Source organism: Podarcis filfolensis, assembly GCF_964270895.1.
Source record: "Podarcis filfolensis genome assembly, chromosome: 13".
NCBI classification, from domain to species: Eukaryota; Metazoa; Chordata; class Lepidosauria; order Squamata; family Lacertidae; genus Podarcis; species Podarcis filfolensis.
The window spans coordinates 24,573,850-24,592,259 of NC_139615.1; the positions used below are offsets into that span (position 1 = coordinate 24,573,850).

Consider the following 18,410-nt stretch of genomic DNA (forward strand, 5'->3'; position numbering starts at 1 on the left):
TCAATTTCTTAAGGGGCCACTAAATATATGGAATCAGATATAGAACACAAAAGTCCTAGCTGACATGCTCAAAAGACGCAAATGCAATTCCATTGACATGTCTCTCTTCAAACATAACAGCCATTTGGTTTCTGGTCATTTGACTCCTAGTCCAAGAGAGAATAGATTGACTGATGCCATTTTAAATCTTCATTTTTACATCTTTTAACTCAAACTAGAAGCTAAATACATAGAAATTTAAATTGGCCTGAAACTATGTCCAACAACTTCATTCATATTCTGGACCAGATCACTGATTTCATGCTAAAGTGCTCCTTTCGAGGAGTTCTTACCTTAAAGCCACAACACACTGGATGGCTGAAGAGTTGGTTTTGCTTCATCTTAGAATGCAAAGTACTTGTAAAAGAATGGAAATAAATGCACTTTCTGCTGGTCTTCAGTGCACTCTATCTTTTGAATGCATATTGTATCATGTATTCCATGAAAATTTGGCAATCCTCTGTAATAATGAAAAGATTATTGTCTCTGCTTGAACTGTGCAGCCATTGCTGCATATAACCAATTTATGCCTTATATAACCATCTAAATCTATCACTGCATCTGAAAAGTCTCACTGGGAAAGGAGTATGCAAGAGTAAAAAAACAAAAACAAAAAACCTATCAAAATCATATGGGAAACCAAGGACTCCACAATGATTAATGAGTTTTCCGCATTCTGAGAAATCCTTTGTAGATTTCCTCAGACCAAGAGCCCTGGAGAAATCATTGCACCATCTGGACTAGGATTCAGGATTTTAGCTGATATATGTTCATTTGTTTTGTCCTTTTGTATGTTTCAAATGTCTGGCAGCAGGGAGAGTACCACTCTGTCAATATCAGCTTTTCTCAGTCTTGGGTCCCCAGATGTTGTTGGACTACAACTCCAGTCATCCCTGATCTCTGGTCCTGCTAGCAAAGGATGATGTCCATCAGCATCTGGAGTCCTAAGGTTATGAAAGTCTGATCTAGATGTTCTAATCAGAATAGTGATAACCATGTGCTGGTAACAAGACAAACTAGCTCCAGTTTTTGTCAAGGGTGGGCATAGAAACAATTCTGAAGCTGCCTTTCCTATCCAATTACTGTTGTGCAAGCAATCCCATTTCATTTCCTTATGAGAATTATAAGGAGATGATGGAATGGCTTCTTAAGATGTGTATGATGTAGCAACATTCCTGGGGAGAGGACAGATCACATACAAAATGGGAGTACTAGGAGAAATTAATAAAATGCAGATAATTTTTTGTCATGTTTTTTTTTAAAAAAACGAATGTGGAGAGGTGGAGACCTGAATATAAGAGTGGGGGGGTGGTGATGAGAAAAGTAAATAAACTAAAATTGAAAGGCTCACCAATCCCATGAAAGTGGGCAGTGGAATGCTGATTTGAATAGAAAACTTCTAAACAAAAATATATAATGTAGCTGAAAGGTTTTCTGATAGTTGTGTTAGAATTTGAATTTCTGTCTCAACTTAAACACAAACAGGAAGTCTACATATATGATTGCAAAACAGACTGATTTCTGGACCTTGCCTCCAAAACAAACATTGACAAAATGCATTAAGATTTCTTTCTTTATTCAATAGCTTAAAACATCAACATCATGGAAACAAAGAGGTTTCCACCTTGTTTCCCACACTTTAGAGGTAAAAGAGTTATCCTGGTTTTTCTTCTGAATTTTAATAAATTCTACTGAACATTTTAAAGAGTGTTTTCTTTATGGCTTCCTTCACTTCTTTGTTCCTCAAACTGTATACAAGGGGGTTGACTAGGGGAGTGAGCAACGTGTAGAACAGAGAGAATACTTTCTTCAAGTCGCTCAATGAATTTATGTTTGGTAAGACATAGACTATCATCAGGGAGCCATAGAAGCAAGCAACCACAGTCAGGTGAGAGGAGCATGTAGAGAATGCCTTTTGTTTACCAGTGGTGGATGCAATTCTTAAAATGCTGTTGATGATGAAAGCATAAGATGTAAGTGTTATTAGAAAGGAAGGCAGGATGCCTATACAGGAGACAATAAAGGATGCAATTTCAACAAAATATGTATCATCACAGGAGAGTCTTATCATTGGGATCAAATCACAGAAGAAATGATTGATTTCATTTGGTCCACAGAATCTTAGTTGAGATATCAAAAATATTATAAGACTGATACTCAGTGATCCACTGATCCATGATGCAGTGATTAGCATGATGCAGATTCTGCTATTCATCAGCAATGCGTAATGCAATGGTTTGCAAATTGCTAAATAGCGATCGTAAGACATCACTGCTAGAAAATAGCATTCTGTAGCTGCAAGATAACCAAAGAAATACAGCTGGGCAAAGCATCCGTTAATAGAAATGGTTCTGTCCCCAGTCAGAAAACTGACCAGCATCCTTGGCATGATGGTTGAGCTGTAGCAAGTCTCCAGGCATGACAGGTTTCCCAGGAAGAAATACATGGGTGTGTGAAGATGCTGATTGAGGACTACTAGAATAAGAATGAGAATGTTTCCAGCCATGGTCACAAGGTAGATAGGAAGAAAAAGTATGGAAAACAATGTCTGTAAGTCCTCACTATTAAAGTCCAAGAGGATGAATGCCACAGGAGCTGTTTGATTTTCCTCTTCTGAGTTGACATCTAAGTTCATCTAAATAATTGCAATAAAAATTAAGAAATATTTAGGCTGAACTATTTGATTCATTTGTTGTTTTAATTCAGCATATGCTCAAAGATATGAAAGTATGTTTGAGTGTATCTTTAATTATGGTTGCATTGCTGTACACACTTATTAGGGTATAAGCCCTATTGAATCATACAGTGGAACCTCGGGTTAAGAACTTAATTCATTCCAGAGGTCGGTTCTTAACCTGAAACTGTACTTAACCTGAAGCACCACTTTAGCTAATGGGGCCTCCCGCTGCCGCCGCGCCTCCAGAGCACAATTTCTGTTCTCATCCTGAAGCAAAGTTCTTAATCCGAGGTACTATTTCTGGGTTAGCGGAGTCTGTAACCTGAAGCGTATGTAACCTGAAGCGTATGTAACCCAAGGTACCACTGTATTACACTTTGGAATCATGCTTAGGATATGTAATTCAGCCAATCACATTTTAGGTATATTACAGTAGTGAAAACAATAATCCAAATAGTGCAATGTGTACATGTTGGCCTGAGGAAAAAAACCTGCTGTGATATTTCTAGTGTTCTAAATCCAAAGCAGCCATTGTCTGCTCTTCAGATGTTGTTGGACTCTAATTCTTATCAGCTCCCCCCTCCCCCCAGCAGCATAGTCAATGATGAGAAATGATGCAGGTCAGCGGGGGAAAGAAAGTCCACTTTAAGAATGGGCTGCACAGAGGGCATTTTGCATAGGTGCATCCAAATCAGGGTAGCATTGCTGCTTTTGCATTCTTTTACTGGTGTCTGTTAAGGTAGCCAGTGAAGCAGCACTAAAGAAGAGAACAGAAGGGGAGCTAAATTTCCATTAAAACTGCATAATCTAATTTCTATGTAATTTTGAAAGGAATGGAGAAAGAATCAATAGGTGGCCAGTTTCTCTGTACGGTCCACTTTCTCGAAGCTAAGTGCTCATGGGCAACTTCAAAGTTCCTGTCCTCCCTTCTTACAGTCATTTATTCTTAAGCCTTGAACCAGAGTGTCCTTCAAATAGATAAATGATGGACCTATGTAAACTAGGACCCTTGGCCACACTAGCTAACTTTCTGCATGGAAATTATAAGTTGCAGACTCCTAAGAAATCATAGAATCATAGAATTGACTCTAGTTGTGACCATGGGGGTCATCTAGTCCAATTTCCTGCAATGTAAGAATCGTCCACCCAATATGGGGCAAAAATAAAGCAGAAAGTGAGTTCCAAATTTCAGTGGCATCTTGGCTTATTTCCTTTATGTCTCAGTGAAGACAATCCATCAGAGTGCTTTGCTGGAGCTCGGTCTCAGCTCCTGCCAACCTAGCAGTTTGAAAGCATGTCAAAGTGCAAGTAGATAAATAGGTACCATTCCGTTCCAGCAGGAAGGTAAACGGCATTTCTGTGCGCTGCTCTGGTCTGCCAGAAGTGTCTTAGTCATGCTGGCCACATGATCTGGAAAAACTGTCTGCGGACAAATGTCTGCTCCCTCTGCCAGTAAAGCGAGATGAGCGCTGCAACTCGAGTCATTCGCGACTGGCCTTAACTGTCAGGGGTCCTTTACCTTCACATATGAGAAAATATATGTGTCTGGTTCTGAATCAGGTGATAAAGAGTTTTCAGGTGTCATTACCTTAAAGCCAGAATGCCCTCAAAAGTTGATTGCTTGTTGTTTTTCCTATTACAAAAAAATTCCGGATAATGGACTTCATTGAACAAACAGTTTCTTTAGCACATAACAACTCTCAAATTTATGAGAGGGGACAATCTTCCAACTAGGGACAATCCTCCAAAAAATCAATCTATCTGAAAGGTTTTGAAACTTCTGTTATAATAAATATGTAGATAGCTGTCTTCTTCAGAGGTGTCATCCATTACTGAATATAATCTATAACATAAATTAACCTCTCAGTTCAATTTATAAATCAGAAAAATCTCACTGGAATATGAACACGGAGAAGAAAACACAGAAAGCACAAGGGAAATCAATGATTCCCCTTTGATTTCTGGCATATTCTCTTGGGCGATCTGCAGTGAATTCCATGAAGAAATCTGTTCAAAACTCGCACCATCCAATTTAGATCAGGATTCCATCTATGTGAGATCTGTTATTTTTATTGCAAGCCAGGTTGCTCAAACCAGGCAGAAACTACTGATCATTCTGCATGTTAAAGATATTTGCTTTACCTTTTTATTTATTTTACTTGCCACTATTCATATCCCCCCCAAAAAAACCCCAATGGGATGACCATACACTATTGTTCAAACATACATATAGCATACACACAGCCTGTACCTTCAGATAATCCATGCAGATAATCCAAGGAAGGAAGTTATTGCCCTGTTTGTGCTCATGGAAAGAGGGAGTTGATTGTGATTTGAGGACCCGATCCCCGCTTGGGGGAATGAAGACACATGGACACAGTATATTAGGTTAATGGGCAAGAAAAGGCCACAACTTTATTGATTACAGCATGTGAGAAGATATTGGCTTAGGCATTGGACCACAGCAAATTTGACTCCACCCACTCGGAGAGGGGTGAATCTGATGAGGGGTTAACCACCAGTAGGGGAAGCCTGTTGATGCCAATACAACTATAAGCTCTCCCCTGATGTCACCGAGGGTCGTGCCATGGCTCCCCGCCACACAGGGCATCGGACAGGATCCATGACCGCCGGATTCCTTTAACGGAATACCCATAAGTGAAGGGGTAGGCAATGGTCACACCTTGCCCTTCCATACACCAACAACACATTCCAATGCCTAACCGCCAAATACCAATAAAGTTGTGACGATTGCTACGAGGTAGGCGAAAAAAACCAAGAGGCCGGTGCCAATTTGCCAATTGGAAAAAGCTCCTACCAGGGTGACCAACCATGGGTCCATAGCAAGGTCGAGCAAGAAGCGACACCCTAAAGGGAGTGGTGGATGGGTGACTTGTGGAAAATCTGAAGCACAATGGTGGGGAGAGCTGGCGTGGCTGCATTTGAGCAGCTAAACCACACCCCCCCCCCCACGGTGGCACCCGATTGGGTGTCCAACTGGGAGGCTTGGCACGCAAGCGATGATGAGAGGGCAGGAGGCAGAATGTCTCCTGTGTGACGCGGGAATCGTTTCCCGCTCACAATCCCTCCCCTCCTGAAGGAGGAGAGGCTTTATCGGATAGGAAATTATTTCCACCACCATCACAGTAGTGGGTTTTATCTACTGCAGCACCATAACTTGGAATTAACATCATTCAGTCACAGTTTCTCAATTTCCCAGTCATAGCTTCAGTTTTCCAAAATTCCACATCAGTTTACAATTTAATTTTAAGAAGTCTTATTGACAATAGAACTTGTGGACATGCTATGAAACTGATTGTTTAAAGATTGAGGAGAAATAAAAGAAATCACTCCTTTATGCAATGTGTAGTTGCCTGCTTCCACAGGATGTGATGATACCCACCAACATGGATGGCTTTAGAAGAGAATTAGACATATTCATGCTCTGCCTTTCACAGTTGGAGGCAGCAATGCTTCTGAATACCACTTGCTGGAAACCATAGGTGAGGTGAATGCTGTTGTGCTGGAATCTTGCTTGGTGGATTCCTACAGCCATCTGGTTGGCCATCGTGAGAACAGGATGCTGGACTAGATGCCAAAGGCCTGACACAGCAGGCTCTTCTTAAAATTATTGAGAATTACTCAAAATACAAACATTTTTCTATGCAATTGTCTCTAACATACACATATTTGCAAATAAATTACCCCTAACATAATGCATATTTTCACTAATATACGCCTTCTTGTATACGTTATGTGACGTCAGAAGTGCATTGCAAAATTCAAAGAAGGGAGGATTTTTAAACATGGCAATGTTTTGGTTCATGTATTATTTCAGAAAGGGTAAATTTGGTAAGTTCACATTGAAATGAGAATCAAAATGAATTATTCCCTCATTAAAATTGTGGGACTTTTGAGGGCCAGAAATTAATTTCTTCAGGTCTTGCATCAACCCTTCAAATTTGGGTTTCATCCACCTCTTCCCTAACTCTAAAAGCCCCAAATCTTAGAAGTCCATTAAGAATTTCCATAAAGTGTGTGTGAATAGTTCAAAGCCTGTGTGTGTGTGTGTTCCTTACCCTAACAGAATGGAGGGAACAGACTCTTGAACCCATTGTCAACAAGGAGTTTGGTATTATCCATCAGCACTCTTTTTAAGTCTTTAGCAATTTCCCTTCCATTTTCAGAACCACCTATTTTTCTATTTTCAACCATTTGCATGCTCTCACATTATTTGACCTCTCAGTTACTTCTCTGATATGTGTAGGTGCCTGTGTATTTTGTTATGAAAGATTATTGTATTATTTCAGAATCACTTAAAAGTTCTTATTCATACTAATTCTCTTCTTTTGTTTTACACTTAACAGTTGACAGACCTTACCCTTTCTGACCACACATATTGTCAACAAATGATGTGCATTTGTTGCTTGCTTGGAATTACACATTGATCCTTCCTGCAGTCAAAAAGTCAACAGAAATCTGTTTATGCCCCTAAACTTCCTGTTTCTTAGCTGCCCAAAGCCAGCTTGAATAGCATCACATATGATAGGCATTTAGAATTCTGGAGTTATATGTTACATACTTGGGAACTATCATAGTGCCTGAAACTCTGGACTCTATATCGGTCACCTTCCTTTGTTATTTCTGGGAAATTTTGTGACGTGCTGTGAGATTGTTTCTTTCTTTCATTGCAAAACACAGCAATGCTGCATTCAATAACCAATATGAAACCAAAGTGTAAAATTCATGTCAAGTAAAATTATTTTTTTCAAATTCCTTCCTTGATAAACAAGGCAGAGGCAAAATATATTAATGACCTGTTTTTGTAAGCATTCATATTGTGAAGCCATTGCAGTCAATGTTCTCCACCCTTTTTCACCTGAATTCTAATCAGTTCTGTGAAGCAGCTTGAAAGTTTTCTTTGCTGCATCCTTTACCTCCTTGTTCCTCAAACTGTATATAATGGGGTTGACCAGTGGGGTGAGGAGAGTGTAGAACAGAGAAAAAAGTTTTTTCAAATCACTCAGTGAACTCATATTTGGTAAGACATAGACAATCATCAGCGAACCATAGAAGCAAGCAACCACAGTCAGGTGAGAGGAGCATGTAGAGAATGCCTTTTGTTTACCAGTGGTAGATGGGATTCTTATAATGTTTTTGATGATGCCAACATAAGACGATATGGTTATTAGAAGAGGTGGCAGAGTGCCTATAGAGGAGATGATGAAAGCTGTCATTTCAACTAAATCAGTCTTATCGCAGGAGAGTCTTATCACAGGGGTTAAATCACAGAAGAAATGATTGATTTTGTTGGGACCACAGAATCTCAGCTGAGATACAAAAAATATTATGATGCTGATACCCAATGAGCCAGTGATCCAAGACCCAGCAATGAGCATGATACAAATTCTGCCATCCATGAGCATCACATAATGCAGTGGCCTGCAAATTGCTAAGTAACGATCATAAGACATCACTGCTAGAAAGTAACATTCTGTAGCAGCAAGAAACCCAAAGAAATATAGCTGTGCAAAGCATCCATGAACAGAAATGGATCTGTCTCCAGTCAGAAAACTGACCAGCATCCTTGGCATGATGGTTGAGCTGTAGCAGGTCTCCAGGCAGGACAGGTTTCCCAGGAAGAAATACATGGGTGTGTGAAGACGCTGATCAAGAATCACTAGAATAACAATGAGGATGTTCCCAGCTATGGTCACAAGGTAAACAGGAAGAAACAGTATGGAAAATAAAACCCACAGATCTTCATTATTAAAGTCCAAGAGGATAAACATTATGGTCTCTGTTTGATTTCCATCTCTATCATTGTTTTTCAGTTGCATCTAAATAAATAAGACATTATTAAGAAAGAATTTGACTTGAGCATTTGATTCTGGATTCACTTTAATTCATAGGATTATATTAATGACATTCTAAAGGATGGTAGCTTGTACTCAACCCACATTTAAGCAAACAAAACTCTCTGTATTGCGTTACATCACAACATTAACAACAGCAATCCAAATATATCAATGCCACAAGCTATCCACTGTTATCCAACAATCTCTGACACATTTAGAGTGTTATCCAATCCAATGCACATCTACTCTTAAGCAAATCACTTTGAATTCAATGTCAATTTGTGCAACAGTCAGTAGAGCTTCTAATCCAAAGACAATTCCAGAACAATCTGAGCCACTAGGTGCATAGGAGGGGCTGTGTAAAGCTTTCTGGGAAGTATATTCCTTAGTTTCTGAGAGCTACAGGTTTGTGGGTTTTTTTTGTTTTTTTTAAAGCTGAAATCCTATGCTCACTAACTTGGGGTAAGTCTCTCTGCAGTTAGCGAAACATACTATTGAAGAAACTTATAGAGGATTTTCCTGCCAAAGTTTCATGTGCTCCTTACCTTAAAGCCAGAATTCACCAGATTCCAGATGAATTCTGAGTTTTCCTCTGATTTACCCAAAATCGTAGATCATGGAAATAATTGCACAAGTATCATTATTTCCACAGGCATCAACTTAATGTATGTCCTGCTAGTAGCAGTCCTACATCCAGTATCTTTCAATATATATCTGGAAGATTTTGTGGCCATCTAGTGCTGCTCTGAAAATGTGGATTATGGATATGTGGATATGGGTTAGCTACTGCTGAATATCAGCAATCTATAGCTTAAGTTAATATTCACATCTATCCATCTGCTTGTAAAATCTCAAAGGAGAATGAACACAGAGGAGATACCTGACTCATGAGGGAAATTATTACTGTTTCTAATGTCAAAGCTTTTTCCTGGCAAATCACTGATGGATTTGTTGAGATCAAAGAAACTCCCAGTTCTCTAGTAATGAGGAGCAACATAAAAATTTTGTTTTGTGAATAGCAGGCTCCCTCTTCACCTTGTCCCCTTGGGTGGGTGGGGCACCCTGTGCACCTGCCCCAGGCAGTGGGACCTTACACTCCACCACTGCTGTGAACACAATTTCTTTAAGCTAAATTTGTTTGAGCTCATTTTTCCCCCATCAAATTTGTTTAAGCTTTGTTTAAGATTGATTAAAACATACAATATGAAGGAGTTTTTTTTATAACAGGAAGCATAAGTGTATTGGTTCAAGACAGGAAATGGGGAGTAGTGGTCAGTCACTTATGCAAGTCTGGTCTGTCTAAGAAGGGTGATAAAAAATAGAAAAATGATTTTTTATTTCCATGTTGAATTGGGCTAAGGAGGATCAACTATAGTGCCTGTTCCATTGTCTCTGAAACCAGCAAAAATGGATGCAAAAATGTGTTCAGGAGTGAAAATATTTGCCACATATACACAGACTCTTACACACAAAGCCCTTCTCTTCAGATAATCCATGCAGATAATAGGGTTGATACTACTGCACTCCCTTTTCACTCAGAAAATGATGAGATGACCAGAGAGATAGTGATTTTCATGTTCATCAGCTCCACCTGCCCCAGCACTGTGAAGAGGAATGAGCAAAACATTCAGTTTTGGTTTCTCTCAGTTTCTCATTTTTCCATTCTTAACTCCAGTGGCCAAGGCAGTTTGTATTTTAAAAGCAGAACAAATAATATGTACTCATGAAAATGCTTAAGAATTGTAGTGTGACTCTCTCTAAATAAACACATTTTTGCATACAATCTTCTCTGACATAACATATTTTTGCAAAGCACTTCCCCCTAATATAACAAACCTTTCCATCTTAATTTTACTAGTGTATGTCTTTTGTACACATTACTTGCTGAAAGGCCTGCATTGCAAAATTTGGAGATGTGCTGATTTTGAAAGACAGCTACTTTTTAAAATGTTGCAGTTAGGTGTATATGTTGCATTTTGGGGAGGACCATAGTTCAGTCGCTGTACACAGGAAATCCCAAGTTCAGTTCCTGGCATCTGCTCATATGTCTTGCAGAGAGTCCTGCCTGAAATTCTGGAGAGCTGCCACCAGTCAGTATTGGCAACACAGTGGAACAATGGGCTGACAACATACGATTCAGATTCCTCTTTTCTTTTTAGGTAGTTTTATGATGCACTGCAAGGTTTCTCTTGTTGTAAATCACAACCACAAGGATAAACCACACGAATAAACCAAAGGATTATTTCTATAATCCTTTCTCTTGATGCTGGACTCAATACCAATATGAAGCTAAGCTATATAATTCATACAAGGTCGAACTCCTGCTTTGATAAAGAAGTCATCGGCAAAATATGTTAATTAATCAGAATCAGTCCCAGTAAAACATTGACATCATAAAGCCAATAGCAGCAGTGGTCTCCTCCACATTTTTACCAGAAATTTAGTGAGCTCTCTGAAGCAGCTTGAAAGTTTTCTTTGCTGCATCTTTTACTTCTTTATTCCTCAGACTGTACACAAGGGGATTGACCAGAGGGGTGAGCATAGTGTATAACAAAGATAATAGTTTCTTCAGGTCAATCAAGGAACTCATGTTTGGTAAGACATAGACTATCATCAGGGAGCCATAGAAGCAAGCAACCACAGTCAGGTGAGAGGAGCATGTAGAGAATGCCTTTTGTTTACCAATGGTGGATGGGATTCTTAAAATGCTTTTGATAATGCACACATAAGATGACACAGTTATTAGAAGAGGAGGTAGTGTGGCTAAAGAGGAGACAATGAAGGCTGTCTGTTCAACCAAATCTGTCTCATTGCAGGAAAGTCTTACCATGGGGGTGAAATCACAGAAAAAATGGTTGATTTTGTTGGGCCCACAGAATCTCAGCTGAGATACCAAATATATTAGGACACTAATACCCAATGATCCACTGACCCATGATCCAACAATAAGCATGATGCAAATTCTTCCATTCATGAGCATTACATAATGCAGTGGCTTGCAAATTGCTAAATACCGATCATATGACATTACTGCTAGGAAGTAACATTCTGTTCCAGCAAGACACCCAAAGAAATACAGCTGTGCAAAGCATCCATGAACAGAAATGGTTCTGTCTCCAGTCAGAAAACTGACCAGCATCCTCGGCATGATGGCTGAGCTATAGCAAGTCTCCAGGCAGGAGAGATTTCCTAGGAAGAAATACATGGGTGTGTGGAGGTGCTGATTATTCACCACTAATAGAATAATGAGGATGTTTCCAGCCATGGTCACAAGGTAGATAGGTAGAAACAACACAGAAAATAAAACCTGCAGATCTTCATTATTAAAGTCCAAGAGGATGAATGTTATGGGCTCTGTTTGATTTCCATCTTCCTCGTTGCTCTTTATTGACATCTGGGGGGGGGGGACAGACAATATAGAGAAAAACATTGACATGTATATATGACCAGGGGGGTTTGTCAACCAGAAGTTACTGGAACTCAGTTCCGGCCCCTCTCAGGTGGTCACCATTGCCATTATAAGAGAGCAAGGGAGACATTCATGGTTTTGGCACCTCTTTTTCTAGAACAAATAGCACTGTATATGACAGAGTGTTCACATTAAGTGAAACACAAATTGAATTACAATGGTAATGGCTAGGGCTGTGCAAAGGATTGGACTGAGATTTAAATCCGGAGCTAAATAAGACCTATTTGGAGAGATCCAGGCTTCAGCTGAGTTGGGTTGGGGAAACTGTGGATCCCTTTGTCCTGGGCTGTCAGGGAGTGGAATTTCAGGCAGGAAAGAGAGACTGTCATGAGGCAGAAAAATGAGAAAGAGCAGAAAACCCATTTGGCAGCTACATTTTTGACAGAGAATGTATCTGTGTGAGGTGGACAGGTTGATGGATTTCTCCTTCTTCCTGCTTGGCCTCTCCTCCTTCCTGCCTTCTAAAGTGGCATAGCACAGGATCAAACTCTCTCTGTTATGAGCTCTTAACCAGGAAATTCTTTACCTCGCACAGTGCTGATCACTAGGTTTTTTTGTGAGAGGCTTGTCTTGCTTGTAGGGAAGCTGCTTGTGAAAGAACAGCACCATACATGATTGGCTCCTCCTGCTTAATAGCTGGGAAGCTGGGAAGCAGGAGAATCTGATCCTTCACAGTGCTGGTGCTTTCATTTCCAACTGCATTTTTAAGCTGTATGTTGACTCTTTGTTAAATGCAGCAGAGGTAAGTAGTTTCCAGTTTGACCCAAGGCAAATTGGCTCTATCTGGGAGCCAAAGATTGCAGCTGATTGGACATATTCAGGTTCATGGTGAAAGAGTTGCCTGGGCTTCTTAAATTAAAACCTGAACAGCAGGGTGTGAGAATTCAGGCAGGAAGGAGAGGCAGGCATGAGAAAGGAGGAGGAGGAAGCATAAAATGGAGGGACCTACTGGGCAGCTGCATCTTCAAGGGACAAGGTATGGGTGCAGGTGGATGCCTTTCTTTCCCAACCTCTAACTTTTCCTGCCAGGCCTCTACATCTTGCTGACCCTTGAAGCAGCACTGCACAGAATTGGATCTTCTCATTTAACAACTCTCAACCAGGAAATCTGGAAGCTGTTCAGTACTGGTTGCTTTTCTTTTATGAGCAGTTTCCCTTCCATACAGGGAATCTGCTCACAAAGGAGCAGAATTAGATCCCCTTGCTTAAAAACTGGTAAGTGGGGGGATCTGATCCTGCACAGTTCTGGTACACCCTTTCCCAACCATATATTTAAACTCTATGTGTCTTGTATGTTAAAATATGATATAATATTAAAATATTTTAACTATGCCTCCCAGGGGCCAAATATTAGAGCCACATGGTAAATACTCCCAGCTATTTGTTTGCTTTCATTTCTCAGAGCTATTTTGAAGGGAGGGAAGCTGAAATCCTATATTGGCTTAACTGAGAGTAAGCGCCAGTGAAATTAGTTGAATTTACTATTCATGAGACACATTATAGGATTGCGCTTAAATAGTTGACTGTGCTCCTTACCTTAAAGCCAGAACAAACCGGATTCTTGAAGAATTATGGGTTTCCCCCTCTGCATTATACCAAAATGTGTCTCATGGAAAAAATTGCACAAGCATCATTTCTGCACGACCAACACATGTCAGATCTTGAATGTATGTCTTGTTAGCAACTGTTCTGTATCTAGTAGTTTCAAGTATACATCTGGAGGATTTCCCTGAAGTCTTGAAAATCTGATGCTGCACTGAAAATTTTGATGCATCTCTTCTTGATATTTGTCAGCTCTTGCAAGATGCAACCATTCTATAGTTTATGTAAGCATCCAAATCTATTAATCGGCTTGCAAAATCTCAATGGGAAATCGACACAGAAAAGTCAGTGCCTAAATCATAAGGGAAATTAGTGGTTCTCCTAACACTATATCCATAACTTCCTTCCTGGCAAATCCCTGATGGATTTGTTTAACTCAAGGGAACCCTGTGATATCTTAAGCTCAAGGACAGTTTAGAAATCCATAAATATGCATACTACCAAAAAATAAATATCTGTTAGAAATCATAATTTATAAAAACCTTTCTGGGTTATCCAAAGCCAAGATTCTGTATTCTGACTAAGTGATATCTGCCCATTTCATTCTCCATAATATAAATTGGAATACTGGTTTATATGACATGAATGATCCTTCTAGGCTAGCATAGTGAGACTTCCAGGGCTGCACCATGTTCATACAGGACCACTATTCAGCATGCCAATTAGAAATTTCATTCTCTCTCCATTAGGACTAGTTTATGTCTAGTAGTGTTGGTTTTTCTTTGTAGTCTTATTGATTTTATTTCCATGCTTTTTACTTGATTACTAGTTAGTTTGGTCTTTGCCATGGCAAAAAGAAAGCCACCAAATTGGAGGATAGATGAAATACTACATCATAAAGTCACATGGCCATTGGCTGGCTAAATATAGACATACAACTTTGTTCCATTTGAATCTTTGTGTCAGGGACTGGCTGGATGAGGAAGAGCTAAGTAAGTGAGTTAGGAGATCAGAAAGTGAGAGAAACTCAGTGACCCATACAGCAGACAAATGGAACAGTTATCAAGAAGTGGCTCAGCACAAAACAGTACAGAGGCAGAGTAGGAGGGACAGCTTTGTTTCACATTACTCCTGCTTGATTCTTAAAGAAAACTGACTGCCATTCTTGGCATGATGGTTGAGCTGTAGCAAGTCTCCAGCCAGGATATAATTCTTGGAAGTAATACATGGGTGTGTACAAATACTGATCAAGAATTACTAGAATAATAATAAAGATGTTTCCAGCCATGGTTGCAAGTTAGATATGTAGAAACATATAGAAAACAAAACCCAAATATCTTCATTATTCAACTATAAGAATGAAATTTATAGGCTTTGATTGATTTCGCTGTTTCTCATTGCTTTTCAGTTGCATCTAAATAAATCATACAGAATCTAGGGGGAAAAATAGACTTGAATATATGATGCTGAAGTCACTTTGGAAGGTAATATCAAGGACATATCAAATGATTGTGGTTTGCATATGACCCATTTTAAAGATACATACAAAAATATTTGATACTTTTAGCACTACTTTTTCCTGTCAGGGAAAGCACTACTTTTTCCTGTCAGGGAAAAAGATGGGAGATGATGGATAGATGATAGATAGATAGATAGATAGATAGATAGATAGATAGATAGATAGAGATATAGATATAGATAGATATTAATAGCTCTCCACCACAAGAATGGGTTTCAAAGCTTTACTGGACACAGCCTTATAATATTTACAAAGAAACATAACAAAATACAAAGTAACACATAGCTCTTTAACAGCAAGCAATGTGGCCCCATCTTCTTTTAAGTCCTTCATACAGTTCCAAAAACTTTCCTTTTTCTAGTGCCAGATAGATCCTAAGCAACTTGCTTCCATCAGCATCAGAGCTTAGCCACTTGTGCCTAATGCAAACTTTTCTTGTAAAATGTTTTCGAACACAATGCTTACAAAAAATGCATTTTATGCCTATTAAACTTACACCTTAAACCATTTTTACAATGAAGACGATATAGTAGCATACTAAAAACTGAGAGGAAATAGAAACAACTCAGACTTGGATTGGTTACAGATCAACCAATTGAACGATCTTCTGAGAATTCAAGTCAACAGCAACTTTACTAATCCAAGCAACAGTATTGAATTAGGGTGATGCAGGGAGGGGATTGGCATCCACAGTGTCCAAACAGCAGTTGCACCAGTGCTTATTTCTGGTATTTTCCGATATCAATGAATACAAGAACAAAACCCAAATTGGCACAATGCTTTTCTAAGAATATCCTTTACATCTTTGTTCCTTAGGCTGTATATGAAGGGATTAGCCATTGGAGTTAGGATTGTGTACAAGAAGGAGAAAACCTTATTTAGATCTTTGAATTTACCACTTGTTGGTAAGATGTAGACAAACGTTAAAGATCCATAGAAAACCGAAACAACAGTGAGATGAGAAGAGCAAGTGGAAAAGGCCTTTTGCCTCCCAGTCATAGATGGGATTTTTAGGATTGTACTGATGATAAAAATGTAAGATGTTACAGTTATGAGAAATGTGGGTAGAATTCCGATGGATGATGTTATGAATGCTGCAGTTTCAATAACCCGGGTATCACTGCAAGACAGTCTTACTACAGGTGTAAAATCACAAAAGAAATGGTCAATTTGATATTGACTGCAGAAAGTGAGCTGGGTCAACAAAGATGTTAAGATGGTTATAAGCAGCGACCCAATTAACCAGGATACTGAAACCAGCAGGATGCATGTTCTGTTGTCCATAAGCGTGACATAATGCAATGGTCTACATATGGCTAGGTAGCGATCATATGACATCACTGCCAAGAGGTAACATTCAGTAGCTCCCAAGGTGGAAAATATATGCATCTGTAGGATGCAGCCCACAAAAGAAATGGTTTTGTCTCCTGTAAGAAAACTGTTCAGCATTCTTGGTAAGATAGTCGAGGTGTAGCATATCTCCACAAAGGACAAATTGGACAGAAAGAAATACATGGGAGTGTGAAGGTGCTGCTCAGCCATGACAAGTGCAACTATGAGGAGATTACCAGACAGAGTCACAATATAGATGACTAGAAATAACAAAAAGAGGAGTATATTCAAGTTCTCAACATTCCTAAATCCAAGGAGAATGATTTCGGTGATACCTGTTACGTTTTGCCATTCTGAGTTTTTCAAATGCTGCATCTATAGATAGGAAGTAATATACTGAGTAATTGAAAAAAATAGGTTTCCACCCCCATCCCCACACAAGAATTAAGCAACCATCACTCAACACACATACACCATTGTGCCATATACACGTCTTTTTTAGCAGGGCCATTTTAAATCAGCACTTGCATTGGTTTTGCTGCATCTCTTGACAAGTTGCTATGTAATATGTTTGTTCACTTCTCATGGGCTGCAGAAAATCTGCATAAAATTCTTGACTCGGAAGAAGGGCACTTTCAAACTGCCATTATTTGGGGGTGGGATTCAATCACTGACTGGCAAATTCAGGGTGCAAAAGTAAAAAAGAAAGAAATGGCTTGTGCTGTTGTGCAACATATCTGGCTCCCCACAAATCCACAATAAGGGGAACTGCTCTTAAATGTGTGGAATAACGATTGCAACATCGTGTAACTTCCCTGATGCTGTCTATCCTCTCTGCAAACTTTGTGCAAAGCAATCAAGATGACTCTTGATTCTAAGTCATCTAGAAGCAACTTGAGACATGTGGAAACAGGTGTGCACTTCATAGCAGATATAGATAAGTTGGATGGGTGTAAGGTGTAAAACAGGCATAGGCAAACTCTGGCCCTACAGATGTTTTGGAACTACAGTTCCCATCATCCCTGACCACTGGTCTTGTTAGCTAGGGATGATGGAAATTGTAGTTCCAAAACAGTTTGCCTCTGCCTGGTGTAAAAGAAAAAGGAGGTGTGTGCAATGTAAGGAAGATTCATGATAGAAGTTTTGAGCCAATGTTAGTCTAAATGTTTTGGCTGCTGATTATTATCCCCTCCTTTTTTAAAAAAAATCATAGCCTCAGTTCCTTTAAACTAGAAATCTAACCTGCAGTGTGGTGAAAAGAGCAGGTAGATAGTAGCTTTTGCCATGGATGGGATTTTCAGGTCTGTGCTGCTGTCGAAAATAAAAGGTATCACAGTTTCAAGAAAAATAGACAGAATTCCTGAGGCTGGTGCTGTAGTTTCAATTACCCAGGTATAATGGCAAGGACGTTTCACCATGGGTGCAAAACTGCAAAGTAAATGGTTTTATATTGGCTGCAGAAAGGGAGTCATGTCTTCTACAACTAACAAAAAATATACTGAGTCAAGGACTCTTACGGAATTAGTCAACAGCAATCCAAAACATAAATGTTCATGTCAGATACTGTATCCATCTTTTGAACAATGTTGTTTGGTATTTTTTTTTAAATGCATAATTGAGTTCCTCATAAACAGTGGAAAACATAATAGAATCAAAATAAGAATTATGAAAGCATGATATTCATGGGAGAACATGGGGTGCATTGCAGGGAAGAGCAGTAATAATGGGGACAGCTGGATTTCAGGAAAACATGCCAAACATTGCTACTCTTCTCATTAAAGATTGTTCCCACTGAGGAATCTTCAATAAGATCCTAAATGAGTCAAAAATCACTGGAAGGAGTAGAATTTTTAAAAATCTACTTTAAGCAATTTACCTAAAATCTCAGTGTACCTGCTTTTTCACATCCATTTCTAGAAGGTTCTTTCTTTCATGATAGTTGTAAGTCCAGGTGATGTCTTTCTGGCTTACCCA

At 39.3% G+C, this 18,410-nt stretch overlaps 3 protein-coding genes across 3 annotated transcripts; all 3 read right to left on the reverse strand.

The window, feature by feature from the left end:
* Nucleotides 1-1,717: 1,717 nt before the first annotated feature.
* On the reverse strand, nucleotides 1,718-16,712 carry LOC310746654 (olfactory receptor 11L1-like; the record flags this gene model as incomplete). Its single annotated transcript, XM_083580634.1, has 2 exons — nucleotides 16,686-16,712; nucleotides 1,718-2,551 (listed from the first exon to the last, which is right to left on the reverse strand). The coding sequence occupies exon 2, from the start codon at nucleotides 2,543-2,545 to the stop codon at nucleotides 1,718-1,720; it is 828 nt and encodes a 275-aa protein (XP_083436760.1). The 5' UTR covers nucleotides 2,546-2,551; nucleotides 16,686-16,712.
* On the reverse strand, nucleotides 7,603-8,556 carry LOC310747436 (olfactory receptor 6B1-like; the record flags this gene model as incomplete). Its single annotated transcript, XM_083581805.1, has 1 exon — nucleotides 7,603-8,556. One exon carries the CDS (start codon nucleotides 8,554-8,556, stop codon nucleotides 7,603-7,605), a length of 954 nt encoding a protein of 317 aa, XP_083437931.1.
* On the reverse strand, nucleotides 11,015-16,811 carry LOC310747437 (uncharacterized protein; the record flags this gene model as incomplete). Its single annotated transcript, XM_083581806.1, has 2 exons — nucleotides 11,015-11,968; nucleotides 15,885-16,811. The coding sequence occupies 2 exons, from the start codon at nucleotides 16,809-16,811 to the stop codon at nucleotides 11,015-11,017; spliced, it is 1,881 nt and encodes a 626-aa protein (XP_083437932.1).
* Nucleotides 16,812-18,410: the final 1,599 nt, after the last annotated feature.